The sequence below is a fragment of the Phyllostomus hastatus genome, unplaced genomic scaffold (genome assembly GCF_019186645.2).
Source record: "Phyllostomus hastatus isolate PE091 unplaced genomic scaffold, TTU_PhHast_1.1 phas_contig_86, whole genome shotgun sequence".
Classification (NCBI taxonomy): Eukaryota; Metazoa; Chordata; class Mammalia; order Chiroptera; family Phyllostomidae; genus Phyllostomus; species Phyllostomus hastatus.
Genome location: NW_025333977.1, coordinates 21,489,760 through 21,514,436, shown reverse-complemented (window position 1 = coordinate 21,514,436; position 24,677 = coordinate 21,489,760). Strand labels below are relative to the sequence as shown.

General features: G+C 36.6%; 1 protein-coding gene across 1 annotated transcript in view; it reads right to left on the bottom strand.

The window, feature by feature from the left end:
* Positions 1-19,503, bottom strand: part of PRKCI (protein kinase C iota) — a 63,372-nt gene extending 43,869 nt beyond the window's left edge. The window contains exons 1-2 of the mRNA XM_045851422.1: positions 19,160-19,503; positions 4,492-4,613 (exon numbers count right to left, since the gene is read on the bottom strand). Coding sequence (XP_045707378.1) covers positions 4,492-4,613; positions 19,160-19,260 — 223 coding nt within the window. The 5' untranslated portion in view covers positions 19,261-19,503. The remainder of the gene's footprint in view (positions 1-4,491; positions 4,614-19,159) is intronic.
* Between the last annotated feature and the right edge of the window lie 5,174 nt (positions 19,504-24,677).

The following is a 24,677-nucleotide window of genomic DNA, read 5'->3' as shown; positions in this document are numbered from 1 at the left end:
CTGCTCGTGGGTACTTAGGTGTTTTTTCTTATTGATGTTGATTTTCATTGTTTAATTTCCAGGTCTGGAGCCATAATACTGCTATCAAAGTAACTGAAACAGCACTGACTATACATTCGAAAACCTTTCCCCTTGCTGACACGACTTCCATGGTTAGTATACAGCGTGGGGTGAGATAAAGTATGAATGATTTGCTTTTTTAATTAACACACCAGCTAAAATTATACCAGACTAAAGATGTTTAGAAAATATCACATAAAAGAAGTATGTTCCTTACCATCCTAAACGTGGTTTTGTTACATCTTGGCACGCAATTTCTTCCCCTATGAACACATCAGTTTTAGAATGGAAGCCAAGAAGTCTAATCTGCTAGAATTCAGAAAACTCCATACTCTTCATGCCAAAGAATGCATATGTTCATTTTAAATTTCCACGAATCTAATTTTTTGAAACCAACAGGACATGAATTTAAAGAGCTACATCCAAATAATACCTTCTCCCACTCTGCAAATCATTTTCAGCTTTTTCCCTCACAGAGTCTTTTACGGGGTATAAAAAAGAGAATTCACATATATTAGTGGTAAAAGTCTAACAAAGGTACAATATTTTTGGACACATACCATTTCAGGAAATTTACCCTACAGATAATACAGTACAGGTGCCCCCAAAATATATGCACAAAGATATTCTCTGCACCAGTATTTTTGATAGACAAATTACAAACAATCCAAATACCCATCAAAAGGGAATTGGTTAAATAAATTAGGGTACACCCATGTCATATAATACCACAAAACATTTAAGAGAAACAAGATTAATCTTCACGTACCGATGAGAAAAAATATTCACCAGATGTTAAGTGAAAAAGCAGGTTAAATAACAGTTTGTACAGTATCAGTCTATTAAGAAAGAAAAAAATTATTACCATGTCCCTTCTAGTTATATATTCATAGAAATAGGCATAATCAATTCCTTTATAGCATCTACTTCTGGGGATCTGAGGATCCCCAGAGATACTTTTTCCTTCATAAATCAGTATTTTTGTAAAAAGCGTGACTGTTCTTAATAAAAACTTTAATGAAAACAAAATCTCCAAAGGCTACTTCCTACTAGAAGAGAAATGACAGGAAAAAAACATGGTGAAATTTAAACCAGGTAATCAGACCCTGAATAAATTAGAAATTTAGAAAATATTGTTAGGTTGTAAATATAAAAAGTATGTCCTTAAGGAAAAATGGCCACAATTAAAATAAAATATGATAAATTAAAAGACACATTATCATTCTCTGTTCCACACTCTCTCACAGCATGAGAGAAAGGGGGTTATGATTGTTACAAAATTACTATTCATTCTAAAATCTGTAGTTACATTAAGCAAACCAGTTTTCCCACATGTACATCAAAACAAATCGATAACTGGTTTTGGACACAAGGAAAAAGGGTGGCTGTCATAAATGTTGAAAGAAATGAATAAGCTTATGATCTTTATTTGTTCTAATATAAAATCCCACAATAATAAGTTTAGCTTTTAGAACAGTGTTTCTCATAAACCAGAGAAATAAAATTATAGTTCTGCCCTCCACTGATCCTAGAGAAATGCCTATATGGCTAAAAACAAAGGACAAAATTACAACTGAAAAATAATTGCAAGGAACCTAAATAATTACTACTGGCTCTGTATGCCTAAAATTAAGAAAAGACTGGTATCCAGGGTAAGAAGGGAATCAACAGACCTTAATGGAAAGTTTAACCTTTTACTTAAATGAGGCAAAGGCTATAGTTTTGTTGTTTTCTCCCAGAAAATGAGGACATTTAATAGCTATTTAGAGAGAAAAACTATGAACTGCATTATAAAAGATAATTTCACCAGATAATTAAATTTACTATGTGAATCTGTTAGTTAAAATATACAATTGCAAAGACAAAAACAGAATTCACTGCCACTCCCAATGCTTAAATCTCCAACAACAGACATAAAACTACACTGTAGAAAGGCTTGATATTAACATTTTATTCAATTCACAGTTTTTCTGTGCACACTATTACTGAGTACTGCTCTAGGTACCGGAGTTCCACAGTGAAAGACATGATCTCATGGAGCTCACATTCTAACATACAAATAAGAGGCAAAGTGAATAGGGGTAAAGGCTTCTTGGAGGACATGACATGGGAGTTTAAGACCTGAATGACAAGAGACAGCCACATGACAATCTGCGAAAAGAACTCTCCAGGCAAAGATAATACAAAGTATAAGGGTACTAGAAAATATTTTAATGGAATGTCAATTTTTTAAATGAGATGTTATTTAGTGGTTCCTACGTGCTCTACAATGTGAAAACTACTGATTGTGAAACCTCTAAATGGCAAAGAAATAACATGAAATGATCAGAACAGGATTAAAATGAAAATAACAATGGCTCATGGTAAGATTCAGTTTATTGATACTAACCATATTCTATGCATATGCTAAATTATACAGTCTCATTTTTGGGCTGGAGACATACTGTAAGATATCCACATTATTTTTAATTGACAATATTTACTGTGATAGAACAGGTCAAAAAGTGGTTGAAAAGATAAAGATACTCAGTTTTACTCTTAAATAACACAAAATTTAACATGCCAAGCTAGCACTTCACTTATCAGATCTTAAAAAGTGCCAAGGACTCACAATAGCTGAGGACGGTGAGGGCAGAAGTGAAGGGATGCTCTCATCCAGTGCAGCTGTGCCATGCAGGGGCAGCAAACTGTCACTGCCTACCAAATCGATGCCGTGCATATTCTGTGAATTTGCGACACAGAGAGTCCCATAGGACAGCACAAAACTATATATGGAAACATTTGTTACATACTGCTCAATGTAGTGAAAAACTGGAAATAATCCAAATGTTCATCAATAAGGGATTAAATAAATAAATCATAAAATATCTACACTATGAAATAACATGCAGTGTTATAAAAAAGGTAATGGTGAAAACTGATGCACAATGAAATGAAAAAACATCCAATACACTATGTAAAAGGAATATACTGGTTAACAGTTTGTATACGATATAATCATTTTGTTTAAAAAAGGTGTGCTTATCAACAATGCACAGAAATAAGCATATTTGTGTATGTATTGAAAATATCTTATTTTCAATATCAGCGGTTTCTTCTTTTAGGACTGGGATTGGTGAGGGAGGAGAGAAGCAAAAGAGCAAAGACGTCTAAATTTCAAAAACATCTGTGCTAGTTTTTTCCCCCAAACAGTGAACACAGATTACTTTAGAGAAACTTTAAAAACATCTTTAAAAAGTGAAAATGGGTTTGAACTTATCTGTAGCTTGAAGATAGGATATTATCTTCCCAGGGCTCTTCATATCAGGGAACATAGAAATGGCCGAAAATATTGAGCTAAATATTATAATGACATTCCTTAAAATGAAATTCCATTCATATTATAATTAACAGAAAACCACTATACAAACTAGGATTATCAGGGTATCTTTTAACTACACTTCAATGACATTCCATCACAAAACAAAGTCTAATGCGGTTTGCAAAGCCTGCAGAGTTCCAAGCCTCTCAACATTTAATATTCATGCAACTCACCCATAGATCCTGTTAAAATGAAGATTCTGATTCAGTGGTTTGTGATGGGACCCGAGATTCCCTTTCTAGCAAGTTCCACAGACCACACTTTGAGTAGCAAGGATCTAGCTCAAGTTCATACCTCACTGCTCTCCACACTTTAAGTGAATTACTGCTTTCCCCCACATGCCATGTTCTTCATACTTCTGTGCCTTTTTATGTTACTCTTCATTGTAAATGGTTTTCCCCTCACCTCCTCCAATTAAAAAACGTTTACCCTTTGTTATAGTGTAGTTCAAACAACACAGATACTTCAAGTATGTTAGATGCTGCTTCTTTTATATTCCAAGGCCCCTATGATTTATACTGAACTTACCATATTTGTTATTCCCATGACCATCTCCCTATGAGACTCTACGTCTGGGGATAGAAAATACCTATCCTGGGTACACAGATATTTAATAAATGTTTCCTGAGTACAAATCACAAAGGTATAGAGTTTCTGCCACCATCTTTGAAAGAACGTTTGTCACAATCACTTTCACTCCATAACAGTTTCTTTAACGTAATATTCAGTAAAAAAAATACTGTCAAATTATTGAAGGTCTGTTAAAATATAAGACAACACATTGAAAATTAAAGTAAAATGTAATAATATTTGATGACAAGTTTACCTTATTGCTGGAAAAAAGGTCACACTAATTTCACTATATTTTAGGGTAAAAAGGGCAAAACAAACATGGTATCCTTTGGTTTCTTTCAATTTAAATAAAGAAAAATAAGAATGGCATCAAACTGCTAGTATACCCTCTCCCCCTTAAATAAATTAGGACTTCTATTATATTTTAAAAATTAATGACAGAATAGTATCTTAAAGCAAACGCTCACACTTGCAGCCCTCTCTTGCAGCCCACTCACCTTCCTCATCGATCCACTTCATGGTGAAAAGCTGTTCATTGTCAAAAGAACACATGTCTCGAACCTCACTGCAAAGGCCCTCAAAGGAGATGGATGGTTCAAAATGTGTTATCATGATATCCCTGAAAAAGAAAGGGAGTGTTGAGTTTGAGAATGACTAAAATGAGTAACGCTCCACACATTGCTGATGCCTGACAACTTGACAGACTTCAGCTGTTTTATGTGCGCATCAGCATATACAGCTCCCAGCAAACTAACGCTGTCAACTAAAATTACATTGGTGAGAAGCCTCAATTTAATCTCCACCTAGCTGCTCTCACAGATGGTAGTCTCGCCTTTGCTTTCATGTTCACCTTCAGAAGATCACTCTTTTATTAGGCATTGCACTCCCTAGATGAATAGCTTCTGCCTTACATTTAACAGAAAAGGATTCCAATTACTAGTGCCAGATCTCCTCCTCTCCAAAAGTCTACACTTTGAACAAGAGATGGCCCTTCAATAATTTGACAAACATCTGTCATGTCCTTCCTCAGCCCTAACTTTCACAGGTTAAGCCCCCATGAGATGGTCAGCCATTCCTTCCCTAGCATGAGTTTTAGATCTCACACCTTCACGTCCACCTTCTTCCAAAAAAATTCCCATTTGTCAAAATTGGTTTTCAAATGATTCATATTTTAAGGGAGATACCCCCCAAAACATAAGAATGGACATAAATGTGTAAGCAACAGTACGTAAGTCCACCTAGCTGCTACTCTTATAAAACTTAAAACTGTTTTAGAGGCAAAGCCTGGGGTTTCCTCCGAGGAACCATGAGAAGCCTCCATATGATGTAATCACGCAGTAGCCAGTCACAGTCTTCCTTCCGAAAGTACCGTAAGTTAAACAGATGGGATGACTCAAATTTAACACATATGACAATCTCTGTATCACACTTTGTTCTAAAAATGAATGGTTTTCCAAAAATGAATGTGGTTCGTGTCCTTCCTCTGTTTTAAACTCTTCAACAAATGCCTTTCATAGCTCATGCAGAGTAAAATCCAGTCCCTAGCAGCCTACAAGTCCCTGTGTGAACTGGCCCTGGCTACCTCTTCTACCACCTGACAGATACACGAATGTTTAAAGTCTGTCACCTGCCCTAGCTAGAATGTACTCTTGGTAAAAGCTCATTATATTCCTAGTTGCCAATATAGTGCCTAGTGCAGAATGGTTACTCGTTAAGTTAATTTTTGAAGAAACAAAGGAGATGACACTGTGTTAGGAATGGTGAACAAACAGATACTTGGAATATGGAGCAGGAAATAAGAAATTTAAAATTTTAGTCATCTGCAAAAAAAATTAAAACTGCAATCTTAGGGGCTACTGAAGGTAAACAGAGAGCCAAGCATAGAGATTGAATGGCCTTTTCTTAATAATCACTCTCTTCCTAAGCTCATGGTTTTCTGCCCTGCCTCTTATCTCTCATAGCAGTATGCTTCTCTGGCTCTCTCTCTACTACTCTGAACACTTAAGTCTCCTTTTGTCTTCAACCACAAGACATTCTTTTTTTTTTAAGATTTTATTTATTTTTAGAGAGGGAAGGGAGGGAGAGGGGGAGAGAGAGAGAGAGAGAGAAGCATCAATGTGCGGTTGCTGGGGGTCATGGCCCACAACCCACACATGTGCCCTGACTGGGAATCAAACCTGCGATGCTTTGGTTCGCAGCCCATGCTCAATCCACTGAGCTATGCCAGCCAGGGCACAAGACATTCTTTATCCCAGCTCTCATATTCATTCATTCACTTATTTGTTCTCTCTCTCTCCCTCTTTCTCTCTGAAATCTACTTCACATTTAATGTTTTAACTATTATCTCTATGTAGGGGTCTCCTAAATCTGTATTTCCAATGCCCTGTGGTATTTAAGACTCTTGATAATCTGGTACTAATTTCTAGTCTCAACTTTATGCCATCATTCACAACATAAACACTCTGCTACAGACATCTATCTGGTTTAACTCATAGTCCTTACACAAAAGACCTTGATGACCCAAGCTTTACTCTTGTCATTTCCTCAGTTTAAGATTCAGTTTATGGAGGTGGCGGGGGCATACATCTTAACAGGCACTTCAACATCAACTTCCATTAAACTTTCTTCAATCGAACAAGCCCAATGGCCTATATTTCTAAACCTGTCCAACATGTACCTTATGTTCCACCTTTTGTTACTTAACTCACCATATACTGATAACACATCCTCAACTACACTGTAAACAACTGGAAGACAAAAATTTTGGACTTTTAAATATATTCACATAACTATTAACATACTTAGGACTCAAATATTTCTTAACTAAATGTAGAAGAAATACTCGCTAGGAGAAAACTCATCTTCTAGAAAGTGCACTTATGACAAGGAAATTTCACTGTTTGTGTTTCTATTGCCTATAAACATTTTTAAAGAATACTGAGTATGTTCCAGATGTTTAAACAAACTTTATCTTACATGACCTTCAAAATAACCACCAAACTAGACATACTAATGCGATTTTACCAATTTAAAAGCAAAACATTTTCAAGTCTAGAATATTTACCAGAGTCTCACAGTTAGGAAATAATAACAGAATATTAATTCAAATCCAAATCTCCTAATGACTCTCACAGTGGACACTTTAATCTAACCTTCCCCCTCCCTACTCACCCCCAGAACCACCCATTAGCAATGGAACATTCATTATACCTGCTGCTGGGAGCATTACCAGCAGACAATCCCCCAGGTGCGAGCCTCCTTCAGTGACTTCACTCCTCGTATATGGCCACAACCCCTTCCTAGAAACAGCCCACGACCAATGGCTCATTTGATGTGGGAGTATAAAGGTCCCAGATGTGACCCGGGAAAGCTCTGAAGTGTGAACTCATCTTCAGAACTCATTCCTGGAGGGTCAGCTGAAGTTTCTGTTGAGACTTCAGGGCATGTTGATTCTTTTCTACCTAAGCTTGCTTCCTTCCCTTCCCTTCCCTTCTCTTACACAGCTGTCGATTCCAAGAGCACTCCCGAATAAACCTCCTTCATGCTAATCTGAGACACCACTTTCCACAGTAGCTATTATCAGATGATTTTTTTTTTTTTGACAAAACCATAATGGATACAGTCAATCACACCTTTAAGAGACTACCTAATGAACAACTTAATCCTTGCTTTGGAAATTAAATTAGCCTATGTTAGTACCTAAAGCTAATTTCTTTACTCTTCAGAGAAAATACATTGCCAGCATATATAAATTATACATATTTTTAATCCTCCCACAACTAAATGTAAAATCCATTGAGAGCAGGTACTGTGTTTTGCTCACTGCTGTATTGCCAATACCTAAAGCAGTGTCTGGTCCTAAACACCTGAAGCAGAGTAGACATTCAGTTAATGTATAGATTAAATGAATGGAGGTGTCCCATGTTGGGCTCTAAAGAAAGTATGGGAAATGTAAAACTAAAAACCATCCCAGAAAGGAGAAAGGGCATGCAAAAGGCAGCCGAAGTGTAAAGACCATGAGAGCTAAAGCCAGGATGCTTTACCAGCTGTGTAACCTTAAGTGAGATACTTAACTTGTCTGTGGCTCAATTTCCTCGTCTATAAAATAGGAATAATAATAAAATAGTGCCTATTCTATTAGGCTAGTGCCTAGCCTAATAATGCCTTAGAATAGTGCCTAGCATATAGCATACTCTATATGTTTAATAAATTTTAAAAATATATATTCATGTAAGTAAAACCTCATTAGAGATAAAAATAATCTAACCTTCTAAAAGCAAACACACAGGCCCTGATTGATGTGGCTCAGTTGGTTAGGTGCTGACTTGCAAAGCAAAAGGTCGCTGGTTCGATTCCCAGTCAGGGCACATGCCTGGGTTGCAGGACCACCCCTGGCTTGGGTGTAAAAGAGAGGCAACAGAGGTATATTTCCTTCACACATTGATGTTCCTCGCCCTCTCTTTCTCCCTTCCTTCCCCTGTCTCTAAAAATAAGTAAATAAATCTAATTAAAAATAAATGAAAAATAAGAGCAACACAGAGATGCTTCTGGTTTAACATGGTAGAGGGAATATACATCTTTATCCTAAGGGTCCACTGAAATGACAACTTATCAAAGTCTTTCAAACAAAAAAAGGCACAAGCAGCAGACCAGAAAGGATGAGAAAGTTCTAGATGACTCAAAGAAGAAGAAAAATTTATCCTTTGCAACAGTATGGATAGACCTGGAGAACATTACATTAAGTGAAATACACCAGTCAGAGAAAAACAAATACCATATGATTTCACTCGTACGTGAAACATAATGAACAAACTGAACTAACAAGCAAAATATTAACATACTCATAGATAGAGAGTAGGATGACAATTAGTGGGATTCGGGAGGTTACGGGGGTGGAAGGAGTGAGCAAAAAGGAAAAAAGACTCATGGACATGGACAACAGTGTAGTGATTGCTGGAGGGTGGAGGTGTAAGGGGACTAAAAAATAATGGGAAAAAATACAATAAAGATTAAGTAAAATACAAATTAAAAAAAAAAAATGAAAACAGATGGGATAAAATTGACCCAGAAACCATACCAACTCCAAACAACAAAAGAGGAACCTTTAAAAAGGGAAGTTTTATTGACTCAAGATTACTTTCCCTTCTCTAAGCATCTATCTAATCATAGCACTTGGATCTTCAAGTGCATCCATTAACATAAGCACTCATTATAATTTTTTTTGAAATTGCTTTAAAGAAAAAACTATCAGTTAAAGAATAGAATCATGTTATAAATTTTTACAATGTAAAAATTACTAAGAAAAATCATGATAAGAAAAAAGTTAAAGAAAGTGTAAATTCAAAAATGTTTCTTTCCTAGTGGAAAGTCAATACTATAGCTAGAATTAGTAATTTAAAAATAAAAGCAAGGAATAAGGGGAAGAAAAAAAACAAATAACCCTAATAAAAAATAGGCAAAGAACTTGAACAGACATTTCTCCAAAGAGGATATACAAATGGCCAACAAGCTTATGGGATGATGTTCAACATCACTAATCATTAGAAAAATGCAAATCAAAACCATAATGGAGTATCATCACACACTCATTAGGACGGCTACTATCAAAAAAACAGAACAACAAGTGTTGACAAGGATGAGAAAGAAGAACCTTGTGCATTGTTGATGGGAATATAAAAATAGAATTTCCATATGATCCAGCAAGTTCGCTTCTGGGTATATATCCAAATAAAATAATAAGCAGAGACTGTATGAATCAGATTTTTGTACATCCATGTTCATGGCAGCATCATTCAGAATAGACAAAACGTGGAAGCAACCCAAGTGTCCATCAACAGATGAATGGATAAACAAAATGTGATATATAAATACAAAGGATTACACAGATTTAAAAAGGAAATGCTGACACAGCCTACAACATGGATGAAACTTGAAGACATTATGCTCAGTCAAAAAGGCCAGTTGTAAATAGACAAGTGCTGTATTGATTCCACTTACACGAGGTATACAGAGTAATCAGAGTCATAAAAACAGAAAGCAGAAGGGTCGTCGCCAGGTGTTGGAGGGAAGGGAAATGGGGAGTCATTCACTAAGCCGAGTTTCAGTTTTGCAAAATGCAAACTTCTGGAGATTGGCTGCACAACAATATCAGTGTAGCTAACACTACTGAAGCGTACACTTTAAAATGGTTGAGATCGTAGGTAGATTTAATAAGTTTTTTTTACCACAATTAAAAAGAAAAATAAAAGCAGGACAAGGTATATTATTTAAATTACAAATGTAATCACAAGAATTAAAAATATTCACCAGAGAAGGCAATGAAGAAGTATTAAATTCCTCAACTTTTATATTGATCAACAGATACAATAAAACAAAACAAAACTTTAAGAGTAGCAATTCTGGGTAGTGGAACTGGGAACTGGGGCGAGACTAGAGATGGAAAGATGGACTTTGTACTTAGACCCTTCTAAATGGCATAGATTATTACTTATTTTTCTATCATGTAAAGGGATGATTATAAAACTAACTTTCTCATAAAAGAAATGTAAAAAATAGAAAACAAAATTTAAATGTCTATAAAGTATTATTTTAAATATTTTTAAATTTTATTAAAAAATAAAAAAACAGTTCTTCTACTGACATTAAAGAGAATCTGCTTACCTTAAAGCAATTTTCCTTTCAAAATACTCTCAAGGTAACTAGTATGAGGGGGTAACGGCTGGGGGAAATGTATTTTAGATTAAATTGGAAGAGAAAAAAAGGATCCCACAGAATTTCTTTGGCAAAGAATAAGTGTGACATTATCATTTTTGAAAGCCAAGGAGAAAAAATCATTTGGGATCAGACATCCTCAAACTATGACTTTCTTATTAAGGCCCACGTGGAGTTAAAATTAACACATACGTATGCATGTCTATAAACAATAGGGACTTTTCAAAAATCTTATTTTTCAAGAGCTAAAAAATATTTACCAGAACATACAAATGTTTCTATTTTTATTTTATGTTTTATGAATTAAAAAAAAGTTTTAATCCTCACACAATGATATGTTTATTGATTTTAGACAAAGGAAGAGAGAAAGAGAGAGAGAAACATCAATGTGAGAGGGAAACATTGATCAGTTGCCTCCCACATGCCCCTGACCAGGAATCCAACCTGCAACCTAGTGTGTGCCCTGACTGGGAATCGAACTGCAAACTTTTGTGGCATGGGATGATGCTCTGACAAACTGAGCCACTTGGCCAGGGTAGAACATACAAATATTTTTTAAACAGCTGAGTAATCCTTAGAAAATATAAGTACATGCTTCTTAAAGGGACTCAATGAAGGAGTCGTGCTCTATCGACTGCCACTCCTTAAGTTCCAGGAACTAAAACATTTAAGGGAGTCTTATATAAACACTTCTGTAAGGAACTAAGAAAACACCACGTTGTACATTCCATAATCACCAGATCCTTATCATAGTACCAAAGCTAAAAGTGAGCTGTAAAATAAAGATATTACATTTTAAAGATATAAAACAAATTATGCATGAAAACATTTTTTTCTTGTTTTAACTTCAGTGTTAGCATAAATTACCTCCTACAACTGGTCTTTATCAGAATAGCCTGCTTCACCACAAAGATTCCCAAAACAACAAATTCAGATACGAATTTAGCTGAATTATTTTAAAACATGAAAAAAGCATTTTTAATTTTGCTATCTGGCTTCAGAAGACAAACTGCTTTGAGCATTATGTTCCTGTGTTCTAAAACATAGACAATAAAGTTCTTCCTCAGAACTAATTGCTTTTAGAAATAAACTAAAAGAACCACATTCAGCCCTTCTGCTATCTCAACATAAGCTTTTCTCCTAAATTAAATGTACAATCAGAAATAAAAGTCTTATTTGAAATCACTGATATAATAGATTTAGGCAGGATTATCCATGGATGGTAAAACCATCAGGCAAAAGGTTTTGAAGGAATAGAATATACATACAATTTCAAAGTATCACCCCTCAAATTACTTGTTAATTATAAAAAGGCATAAAGCAACTTTCATTCTTAATAATCGAGGAGATAGAAAATTGACTCAAAACTGTGAAATATGAATCTGACAAAACAAAGAAGTAATCCTAAGAAAGCCCTACCAATACAGTAAAAGGGAAAAGAGAAACTCCTCTGAAGGCTAAGACTCGGCTTTGTATTGTGGCTTCCTAAGCTTCGATGTTATCATCCATAAAACAGAGATAATGATATCTACCTCTGAAAATTAAACAAAAATCAGTTTAAAACATGTATCACAGTTCTTGGAACATGTTGAGTACATCACAAAAATTAGTTCCCATGCTCTTTAACATAATTCAAAGGCAAAAAGAAGACTGAGTATCTTTGAACATAATTTATTACATTTTTCTAACTATTGATCATATTTCATTGAATAATTGATCACTGCTAAAATTCAACAATCTGGAAAAACTAGCCAAATGGTTAAAATAAGAAAAATAAATGAGATACATAGAAAGGAAGAGGCAAAACTGTTATTTGCAGATGACTTTATCTACCTGTAAATTCTAAGACAGTTAACTAAGAAATTAATATAACTATGCCCTGTTTGGTGTGGCTTAGTGGATTGAGTGCTGGCCTGTGAACCAAAGGGTCACTGATTCAATTTCCAGTCAGGGCACATGCCTGGGTTGTGGGCCAGGTCCCCAGTAGGGGGTGCAGGAGAGTCAACCACACATTGATATTTCTCTCCCTCTCTTTCTCCCACCCTTCCCCTCTGTCTAAAAATAAATAAATAACGTTTTAAGAAAAGAAATTAATAGAACTAATAAGGTGGCCAGTTTGACTTAAACATACAAAAAAGGATGGTATATATAATAGATGGTATATATAATAAAATAGAATAAAAGCAACAGAAATTTATAAAACCAACAGAATTATAAAATACCTAAGAATAAACTTAACAGGAAATGTGCAAGACCTATGGGTGAGGAACCTTTCTGAAAAACATGAAAAACATAAATAAATAGGTATTAAAACCATATACTTGTAAAGCAAGGCTGAATATTGTAAAACTAGCAGTTTTCAAATTAATCTATAAATTTAATGCAATTCCAAATCAAAATGCCAGTAAGACTTTTTTGGGAGGAACATACAAAAACCTTCAAGAAATTCATCTAGAATTGAAAATATACAAGAATAGCCAAGAAAATCTGGACACAGAAAATTAATGAAATGGGTCTTTCCAAAACATATATCAAAATTAACTATAATAATACAATAATCAAATCAATTATGTTTGGTTTGATGTTTGGCAAAAGAAGATTTCTCACCAAAAATCAATGAAAAATAAGAATAAAGTACTTACACCCCTCAGAAAAATTTAGTATATGTGTATAACAAACTTGTCATTTCAAATTAGGGTAAAAGAGCAACCTATTCAACATTAATATTAGTAGAATACATTTTGGGAAAAAAAGTAAGTTCTATCAGTATACCACAAATAACTAAACCCCCAAATACCAGATTTATTGAAAAGAAAATCACTTAAGCAACATAATTAATAAAAGAAAAATACAATATTTTAAGATGAGAAACACATCTACCTAAAAGACCAAACACAGAAGCCATGAAGAAAAGGACAGATTTAAGTAAAAATGAAAAGCTCCAGACAACCAACAGGTCAGAGAAAGGCTGGCAACTTTTAAACAGACAAAATATCAATGTCCCTTTGAAGAAACAATTTTTTTAAAAAGAAAGAATCCAAGAAAAAAAATGGGCAAAGACATGAGTAGACAATCCAAAGAAGAAATGCAAATGATCAATTATGTATAAAAAGATACTTGATTAAAAAATGCATTTTTTGCCAAACTTATTTGCAAAAATTTGAAAGACCAATAACATGAAATGGGAGCATAAGGAAATGCTTCATCCACACAGTTGCTGGGAATATAAATTCCTAAGTTTTGGGAGGACAATATCACTTTTAAAGCAGGCACATCGTTGACCATGTTTGTAAGAATATACATTAAATATAAGAATGTTGTCAGCATGATTTGAAACAGTGATTTAATGAAAGTAACCTTATGTGTTCATGTATCAGAAAAAAAGATTAAATAAATGATAGTACAACAATATTGTGGAACACTATGTACCACTTATAAAGAAAAAGACAGATGTATCTATTACCCACCTATATGCATGTATATATCTGTTTATCTGTCTACCCTGATATGCAAAGATGATTATAAACAAAAAAAATCAACCGCAGAAACATGTGAAAAATACGTACCTATTTAAATTATATGATATAGAATATCCTAAACTATTATCAGTGGCTACCCTAGGAAGTGAGGAGCTTTCCACTTTATGTATTTCTGCATTTAAAAATTTTAGTTTTAGTGCCTTGCTTTTGTGATCTACAGCAGACCACTGTAGAGTGGAATTTTTGTTTCTAGCGTCATTCTCAGCCACATTCCCCCACAGGGTCAGCTGTCACGCACAGTGCACCGTGTGCACACACACAGTGATTGTTCAGTAATTCCACACATTTCCACCTGGATGCCCTCAAAGTACCGTGAGCTCAAAATTCGGTTACTTGTTCCCGGTAATTAATTACCTTCTCTCATAAATCTCTTCCTTCTATAATCACTAGGCTCCCTCAAATAAGAAACCTGTGAATCGTCAGGCCTCCCTCTCTTCCCCACAGGCCGTCAGTCTTCTGATTCACATTGATTCTACCCCCTAAAATCACCACTGAATCCATATCCCCTTTTCCATCTCCTCAGAATGTTATCACCTGGACTACTTCCAAAGCCTCCAAATTAGTCTTATCCGTGGCAATTCATCTCTAGGTTCCAAGAGTGATCTTTGTAAAAACAAAAATCTGATCTCGTGTACTCAAAATCTTTGCCAATGAGAAAAAGTCTAAAGCCTGCAGTATGATTTTCAAGAGTCTTCAAGAAGTAGTGCCTGTGAACCGTCGTCTAATTAACCTCACATCTCAGCAGTGCCCACTTCATACTTTATGCCCTAATAAGGAGTGCATAACAGAACTAAACAACTAAACTGCTCTTAGTTCCCCAAACACCTCGTGCAGTTGTGCAATGCCTGGAATGATGCCCCACCCAACATCAACATCCATCTAAAGCCTCACAGATTTCCTTCTCCAGGAAGGCTTCCCTCACCTCAAACTCCTCCCCAATATCCATCCCTGCAAGTACCTTACACACACACACATACACAACCCTTAATTAACTCTATGTCTTTCCTCCTACGAGTTTCTTAGTTCCTCAAGCGCAAAGCCTTGTATTATCCACCTCTACATCCTCTGTGCTCACCCTAGTACCATGTGCCTGGCTTATAGTAGGTTATTTCTTACACTGAATTTAAACACACTTAGGTAAGTAATAGGTGAAATTGGAAACAAGACTGGAACTTTTAAAATTCAGTCTTTAACTAGGCTCATTTCAATCATAAAAAACAAACACTCAAGTCACCTTAGAAAGAGATCTGGGAGTTGTATCAGAAAGCTATCATGGACCTGACCTCTAGGGGAGAATTCTGTAGAGAACTGCTTCTTTCTCCCCTGCTTCACCAGGCCTTCAATTTGCACATGGTCGGTCCTGGTTTCACCAGCCCCCCCCTCAATTCTCACTGCTAACAAGCAATTTATCTCATATAATGTAATTCAAATTTCTGAGAGGGCTGTGCTGGTTTGGGTTTTTGGCACCAGGCCACCAGGCCCTTTCTCTCTCTCTAGTAAAGCTATAGATCCCTATGGTTAGGTACCATGCCTCAAGCTCCAAGACCAGTAACTAACATTCCCCCAACGCTCAACTCAGTATATTATTTTTATTTCCTTTGAACCATTACTGAAGTATATTATTTTGCAATACTTTTAAAAACAAGTCTTGCCAAGACCTGTTAACAGTGAAAAAAAAAAACCCAGCCTATTTCTTCACTGAACCAGCTATATGTTCCAAATGTGCAATGAGTTAATGATCTTTTTATGAGTACATGTGAACATGGAGGATCCTCTGGATTGTTATAACTGCTCAACAGCAGTGGTTTACAAAGCATATTTTGCAAGCTTTTTACAAACTTCCCATACACTTACAATGTAAAGAATTGAGCAGTGCACACATTTCCTTGTTAAATCTGATTCCAAAATATCAAGTGACTTTATATAAGAATAATCACATCCAATGGCAATCTATCACTAACCAACAAAACCTGTTTCTCTTCCTTCAAACTGACACCACTAGGTAATGATTAAAGAAGGAAGGCCACTCACTGACAAGCTACCATGGCAAGGAAAGAAAGGTCCAGGCTGTAAGACAGGCACCCTTAGGTGGTCCCCAATTAAATCAGATTCTCAGTGCCATTAATCTCCTGCTTAAACACCAGAAAAAATCTAATTAAATGTCTGTTATATCTAGGAGACATCACATTTGCACAAAACAAATTTAACAGAGTGAAAACACTATACAAGCACACATTTTTGAAAGGATTTCAATTTATGCACGAAATGCTAATTGGATATTCAACATTCACTGGAAAGAAATATTATTAGAAGGATATAAGGGGAAAGCTCTTCAATAACAGCCATTGGGATCTAAAGGAAAATTATTTTTTTCCCCAATGCAGATTGTCTTTACATTTCTTGATAAAAAGAAAAGATTTTCTATTTTAAAATCAGGTAGGTGTTCTAGTTACCCAACCTGTTTATTAACTATTCTTATTGGTGACTCATTTTAGTTTCATCTGAAGTAATGAGCAGCTGACTGTAATATCAGAAGCATCAGTTTAGGCTATTGTTCATAAACATAGTCTTCACAGATCTAATTTCAGAGGACAGAAATTGGTACAGTTTACAGTGCTGATGTCTTTAAATAAGGCTTAAAATCAAGGCACTACTAGAAAGCTTCCACTGAACTAAAAGCACTGAGAGGCAAGGGCTTCTTTCATTCCTAAGCAAAAATGCATACTTTTTTTTTTAAAACAAAGAAAACGTTAACTTGAATGTCAGAGAAAGTTTAGTCACGCATTAAAAAGGTTATGTTGAAGCAATAAGCCATGAAAATATAATACATTCCTAAAGTATAGCAGACATTGATTTCTTTCCAAATGAGAAGCTTACAATGATTTTAATTTACTAATTAGGCCTATTTACATTTGTCAGACTAATAAAAATGGAAACAAAGAAAGAAGCACCAGTTTCCCCATTTTTCATAGTTGGGGTCATTGGAAACTATCTAAATCTAATAGGTCAGGGATTTACATTATTTAAAATCATAAAGGTAAACCAGAGAACAAAAAATAATAATAGATTAGCAATAAAAAATTGAGAGGCATCAGCATGAGAAAAAGTAAAAGTGCACCCAATTTCTCATCTTTCAGAGTATCAAAAGATATTATCTAAAGTTAATAAATCACAAAACAGAACTATAGTTTTTAAAGTAATAAAGGCAACCTCCAGAAGAACGAGAAATAGACTGTCAACAGCAGTTAACTCTGGAGGTTGGGAGGGTGGAATGGGGAACATTTTTTTCTTTTATATCTGTACAACTTGCACTTTTCTACCATGTGTGTATATTCATTTCTTAATCTAGTTTTTAAGCTGTCAATAATCAGATACCTTAAAAAAACGGGTAGTATAGTTCATTCTCTGTACCAAACAACTCACGGACTGTCGCCTTTATAAAATGGAACACTCTAAAGTGAAATATCTCATTTATCAAATTAAAGGTAAGATAAGGGAAGCAAAGCTTTTTCCCATAGTTCAAAGGTCACAGCTGACCATTCTCAAGTCCACTGTGACAACTACAAACGTTTAAAAAAAACCTACACACGGTTCTTAGTATTGTTTTAAAATCAAGACCTCCTTGATCAATTTAAGCAAAAACACTGATACTGTTCAAAATAACACCTGTAAACTCCTCCGAATACAGTCAAGCTAATAAACACAGGTCACGGAAACCAAAACTAAACTAGTATATCTTTACATCAAATCAGTAAGACAATTGGAGGCTTATATTTGCTTTGAAATCAAAACGAGAGGCATTTTAAAAGTTCGCTATCTTCACTGATCCTTTCAGGAATGTAAAAGTATGCTTTGCAATTTCAACCTTCTAGTGTTTGAGTGTTTTAAAGCAATTTACTTCTGCTTGGACAAGCAGTAAGAACGCCAAAAACGGTTGGGTTTTCTGTTAACCCTTAGTTTCAAACTTTTATTCTCACACTAACATGCTAACCTTTCTAATTTTCATAAATATAGTTATCTCAAAGAAATTTCAAAACACAACTGAATTCACTGAATTCAAGGGAAAGGGGACACTTCAGGTGACTGATTACAGAATATAATTTAATAAACGATCTGAGGGGCTGGATTATTTCTGGTAACCACAGTAGTTATAACTTAGATAATAATATGAGTAAAGGTTATAGATTTTCTAGCTGTGCCCTAGGCTTCCTCCTCTCACCTTGCTTTATCTCACTCTACGAGATGGTCCTTCAAGCAATAATGACTAAGAAGTGTTCGCAGAATTTTACTTTACACATCCACAGTCTAATCTTGGAGACACACTTAAGTATCTAATGCACATCCCTGAAAACGTATGAGCTTTCCTCTTAAATAATAACCCCTATGTCTAATTTGCTGGCAGCCTGAACATAGTCCGTATACACTTTGTGAACTCTTCCAGGCAATCATGACTTAGGGAGCCGGAGGCTTTAGGCCTGTTGGAAATCAAAAGGGCCAGCAGACTGAAGCAGTCCAGTCTTTTAAGTCGATAGCAAACTTAGCTCACTGAAACATCGACCGGAATCAACTCTCAACCCCAAATACTTCCAGACTTAATGACGTAAACCCTTGTAAATTTCTTACTAAGCGATTCTCTGGAACCCACCAGGTGGGCATACTCTATTCCAAGGCTCCTCCCTCGGAACCTACTCTGGACCCTCAGCCGCACGACTCCCAGACGCCCTGCACCACACCTTGGGGGTGCCCCAATCTAGCGCCCCACGTTCCTCCCCCGACTACTCGATCACCCATCCCGAGTCCCCAGAGTCGCCCCCCCAGGACCAACCCGCCACAACATTTCCAGCCCCTCTCCCCTAACAGGCCAAGTCCAGATGGCTTTTCCCCTCCCCTCCCATCCCTATATCGAAGCACTCACCCGCGGTAGTAGGCTTTCACCCGAACCTGGTGAGAATGGTCCCCGAAGCCGCCGCTTGCGATCGAGTGAGACATGGTAGTGCTGTCCCTCTGGGTAGGCATCTCCTTACTCCCCCGCTTCAACGCCAGAGGCCGAGGGTGCGGGGGGCGCGGCGGGGCACTCCGCTGCCTGAGCCTCCCCCAGAGCCGCGGCTGTCCGCTCCCCTACCTGTCCTCCCCGCCCGCGGCGCGGACCTAAGGGTCGCCTCGCCTCGGCAGCCGGAACCACGCGGCTCCTCCCACAGCCCTCGGTGGCCACCGCCTCTACAGCTGCCAGAAGCCAGCACGCCTCCCAAGCAGGGTCCCTCCCACCTCGCAGGCTCGAAAGGCCCACATTCCGGGGGAGGGAGCGCGCAACCACCGAGCCAAGTCCAGGAGCCTCGACGTCCGAATGAACCATTCTTACAGAGGGCAAAGAGAAGGAGGAGAGAGAATGGGAGAAGCAAACCATCACACCAAGTACGCCGAGAGACGGTCTTCCGGGAAAGTCTTGTCGGAGAGAGTGAGAAGGTTCTAGTAACCATAGCCCTCTCCCTATAGGGAAAATGGTAGGAGACAAAAGCTGCGGCAATCACCCCAGTTTCCTAACTTGGTCGCGTCCGTGGTCCGCGGATTTGGGAACCCGGTAAATTTCCGGAGCGGATTTCTGGGATTTGGAGTCCCCAGGGGATTCTGGGACGTGAGGTTCCTTAAGTGTAGCGCGCTCTACTTTTTCGCTGGTCGTCTGACTCCAGCTTGCGCCCGAGGAACTGTCGGTGCGGAAATTCTCAATCCAGCAGCTTGGGTATCTCAAATCATTGTAGACGATCTACACTTTTTTTCTGTCATGAAAGCTCCCTGCCAATTGCACAAGTCATCTCAATTATACAGTGCTTATTTTAGGAACAAGAATTTTATTTACCTGCTCGGCATAGAAAGAATTTACCTGCTCTCCCATAGAAAGAATTAAACAATGTAATAAATGCAATAAAAGAATGTAATAAAGGAGGAAACTCAACTAGAAAATACGACGGAAGACAGAATTTTCTTCCTTTGAAGCCCTTGTATATTGCCTAGTGCACTATGAATATCCAAGCCATCCATCCATCCAAACCATCCATCCATCAGCTTTTTTGTTGTTGTTGTTAACTGGCTAACAAAGAATTATAAGGAGTCCGTCCTTGTAGCGTAGTCCCTGACGTTCCACGGGTCTTCGCTCTGTCACATACTGCAATTAAAGGTGGCATGAATCCAGCGCCTGCATCAGTCCCTGCACTAACCCATGCTAAAAGGATTGGAATAATCAAAGAAGTAACTTTCTTTACTATGATAAAATAGGGTTGGGGGATTGACTCAGCAGACTCATTTGTGACACTTAGCCTGGTATGTTCTTGAACTGTTACAAACCTGTATTGTATACTCAACAGAAATCCCTATTGGAAGACTTGGTATCAAGGTTTTTGGCAATTGGGGACCTGCATCAGCATATTAAATATGAATGAATTAGCTATGGAACATAAACTATTTCTGAAGTGAGATTGTGAAATTTTAATTGGATTAATGGGAAATTTAGTATGCTTGTGACCATTTTAAAAGATTATATAATGTTCTAGAAAAGGAAATTTATGTCATATGGGTAGTGAGACTTTTAGTAAGTTACAAAAGTCTCTTAGCAGTTTGAAAAAATGCTTCATCATTGGCCTCATCGCATACTCTGAAGGTGATTTTTTTTCATAAAAGGCTTATTGCTTACTTTGTCATCAACAAGAACCTAGAAATATTGATAATTTGTATCAATCTACCACCTTATAAATTTTCTGAATGATGAAACTTTTAATTATGATTATCAGGGAAAGCATGACCTTAGTTTTTTAACAGCATCATTGTGACACCATATAATTCATTCATTTAAAGTGTACAATAGTTTTAGGTACAGTCACAAAGTTATGCAATCATCACCACTTATACCAGAACATTTTCATTCCCCCAAAAGAAACCACACATGCATTAGCTGTAACTCCCCATTCTCCTTAGCATCTAACAACCACTAGTGCATTTACCTATGCATTTACCTATTCTGAACATTTTATATAAGTGGAATCACACAATGTTGGTCTTTTGTGTATGGCTTCTTTAACTTTGCTTAATGTTTTCTAGGTTCATCCATGTTGTATCACATAATCAGTTCTACATCCCTGTATATCGCTGAATAATATTCCATTGCATGAGTATTCCACATTAATGATGCTATAAGCACTCATGTGTAAATTTTTGTGTGGAATATGTTTTTAATTCTCTTGGGTGTATAACTAAGAATAGAATTACTAAGTCATATTATGACTCTATGTTCAACATCTTAAGGGAACACCAAACTGTTTTCCAAAGTGGCTGCACCATTTAACATTTGTACCAGCCATGTATGAAGGTTCCTATTTCTTTACATCCTCATCAACACCCTGTTATTGCCTGTATTCTTCATTATACTCATCCTAGTGGTTGTGAAAGTGGTATCTCATTGTGATTTTGATTTGCATTTCCCTAATGACTAATGATGTTGTACATCAGGTTTTCATGTTTTTATTTTGAATTTGTATACTTCCTTTGGAAAAATGTCTATGTAAATCGTTTGGCTATTTTTTTATTCATTTATTTTCAGAGAGAAGGGAAGGAAGGGAGAAAAAGGAAGAGAAACTTCGATGTGAGAGAGAACCATCTACTGATTGCCTCTAGTCCGCTCTCCCAATGGGGACCTAGACGAACTCGTTTATTAGTTGTGATAGTGTTTTCATGATTTCTTAGACTATCCTTTATACCAGAGTATGCCATTTTAGAATGCAGGTTGATTTCCATCTTTCTTTTCAATCTGGATGCCTTTTATTTCTTTTTCTTGCCTGATTGCCTTAGCTAGAAACTGCAGTCAATGTTGAATAAAAAAGGTGAGCATCCTTAACTTATTTTCAATTTTACATGAATAGTTCCTAGACTTTTACCATTAAATGTAATTACTCTAGATTTTTTTTTTTTTGTAGATGCCCTTTATCAGACCGAGGAAGTTCCATTCTGTTTCTAGTTTGTTGACTACTTTTATTATGGAAGAGTGTTGGGCTTTGTTTAGTGCTTTGTCTCTGTGTCCATTGAGATGATCATGTGGTTTTCTCCTTTATGCTATTGATATGCTACACAAATGGATTTTTGGATATAAGCCAACCTTGCATTCCTGAGACCAATCCTATTTGGTTATGATATATAATCTCCTTTTTATATGCTGCTGATTCAGTGTGCTAATATTTTTTTTGAGGAAATTTGAATCCATACTCATAAGCATTGTTTCCTTTAGTTTTTGGACATATTTATAATAGCATCTTTGAAGTCGTTGACTGCCAAGTCCAACGTCTGTGTCTTCTCAATGGCTGTTTCTGTATATATGGTTACCACTTGCTTTTTTCTTTGTATGTCTTATAATTTTTTGGTTGCAAACTGTACATTTCCATTGTAGCAGCTCTGGAGACTGATCCTGACTGGCTCCAGAGCTTGTTGTCATAGTTGTTTGTTTCTTTACTTGTTTGGTGACTTGGCCAGACCAATTCAGTTAAGTCTATTTCCCCCACTACTGTGCAGCCTCTGATGTCTCTCCTCAGAGACTGAAGCTTTGGCATGCACAGTGTCACCCTGACTTCTCCCTCCCCTGGGGGATGACAGTGGTTTCCATCAGATTCTCTTTGTCTCTTTCCCTCATCTCCTTATCAAGCTTTTAGCTGGTTTGCCTTTATTGAGATCACTCCCCTCTGTTAGCCTCCATTAATTGGGAACTTACTGCTCCCGTGTTTTTGATAATGCCCTGAGGCATAAATTGCCTCATAGTCTGAGCCAATAGTTTGTTGTTGTTTTTGTTGTTGTTTTTTACTTATAATTTTCATCAGTTATGGCTGTTTCATTAAGGAGAGTATACAGGGAGCTCCTCATGTCTCCATTCTGGATGTGCTCTGATATTAATTTTTAAAGTCAATAAGGCACAAATATTTATGCATATAAGATGAGCAGAGCACAGAAATTATGTTATTTTTTAGTAACAAAATATTAGAAACTATTGAATCATCTCTTTGGTTTAAAGAAAACCAGATGGTGTAAAAAGGTTTAAAAGGAACGTGGCATCACATTAATCACATATTTAGGAAAACTCGGCTTCCTTTCTAGAAATTTATCTGCTCTAGCAAGAAAATGACTGATCAGAACAAGTAAACCTTTATATTCTGTTTTAATTAGCCTTCCTAGTAAGACCTGCAGCCAGCATCAAATATGAACATTTGTTTGCTATGTTCTTGAAGTCATCCAATATATCCTGCTACTGGATCTTTCATGCCTCTTTCTCAGCTGAAAATCAAATTATTAAAATGGGAAGTCAGTGGTGGACATTGTGGACAAGTCTCCCATAGCCCATTTTCTTTCTATTGTCCCTAAAATGGTGCTTAATAATACCCTCAATTTGGGGTAAGCCTGCTGCCCTTCACCTAACATTCTTCAGTGGTTACACTAAGCATGTGACCATGTCATTTAACGGAGAGAAAACTGTTTAAATTACAAGCACTAATCATTTGCAGGGACTTTTTGACCTGTGGAGATAAACATTGTTCCCTGGACTGAATTATGCTTGCCCTTGGTTTCCTGCAATAACTTTAATAGGAAAAAATTAATTACTGTTCAAATCCACAGGCTTAGGGGATTTAAAACAGTATAGGCCACCATTCTCCCATTTTGCCACCATCAGACTGCTTGTCCCAAGGTGGAGCAAAGAACCCGCTTGGAGAATGGTGAACGAGATAAATAGTAGATGCAGGTACTGTGTGATCATGCCCTGATATCACATCAATTGTTTTACTTAACCTTCAAGAGCAGAAGCCGTGACCAAAGCTCCTGATTGAAGTCCTGATAGCTGAGGTTATATGAGAAAATTTAGTTGTTATTCTGTTAATTACCATATTTTTCAGACCATAAGATGCGCCTAGGTTTTAGAGGAGGAAAATAGGAAAAAAAATTTTTGACACAAAAAATGTGGTAAAATATTTAATAACATAAATAACATAATATTTCACCAATGTAAATGTAAACAGAACTCAACAGCAGCATTAACAACCATTATTACTGCCAAATTTGGGGGGTAAATTGTGTCTTATAATCTGAAAAATACGGTAACATAGATGGCAAACAGCACCCTGGAGACTTCCCCTTTGCCCTCCTTTCTCCTATGCCCTCACACTGTCCCATTGACACCTGGCCAACCTTATCTCCAAGTCATCTGGGTATTCCCTGCACTCCAGCTGCAGAAGCTTATTCCAGCATAGATCCCAAATCTCACTTCCACGCTACACTTAATGACATAGTAGTTTGGGCCTTCATATGCCTTTAAAATAAAATACCTTCATTTTGAATTTAAAATAAAATCCATGTCATAAATTCCCTGATAATCTCAGAAAAGGAAGCTAGTTCATGGATGCCAATAACAC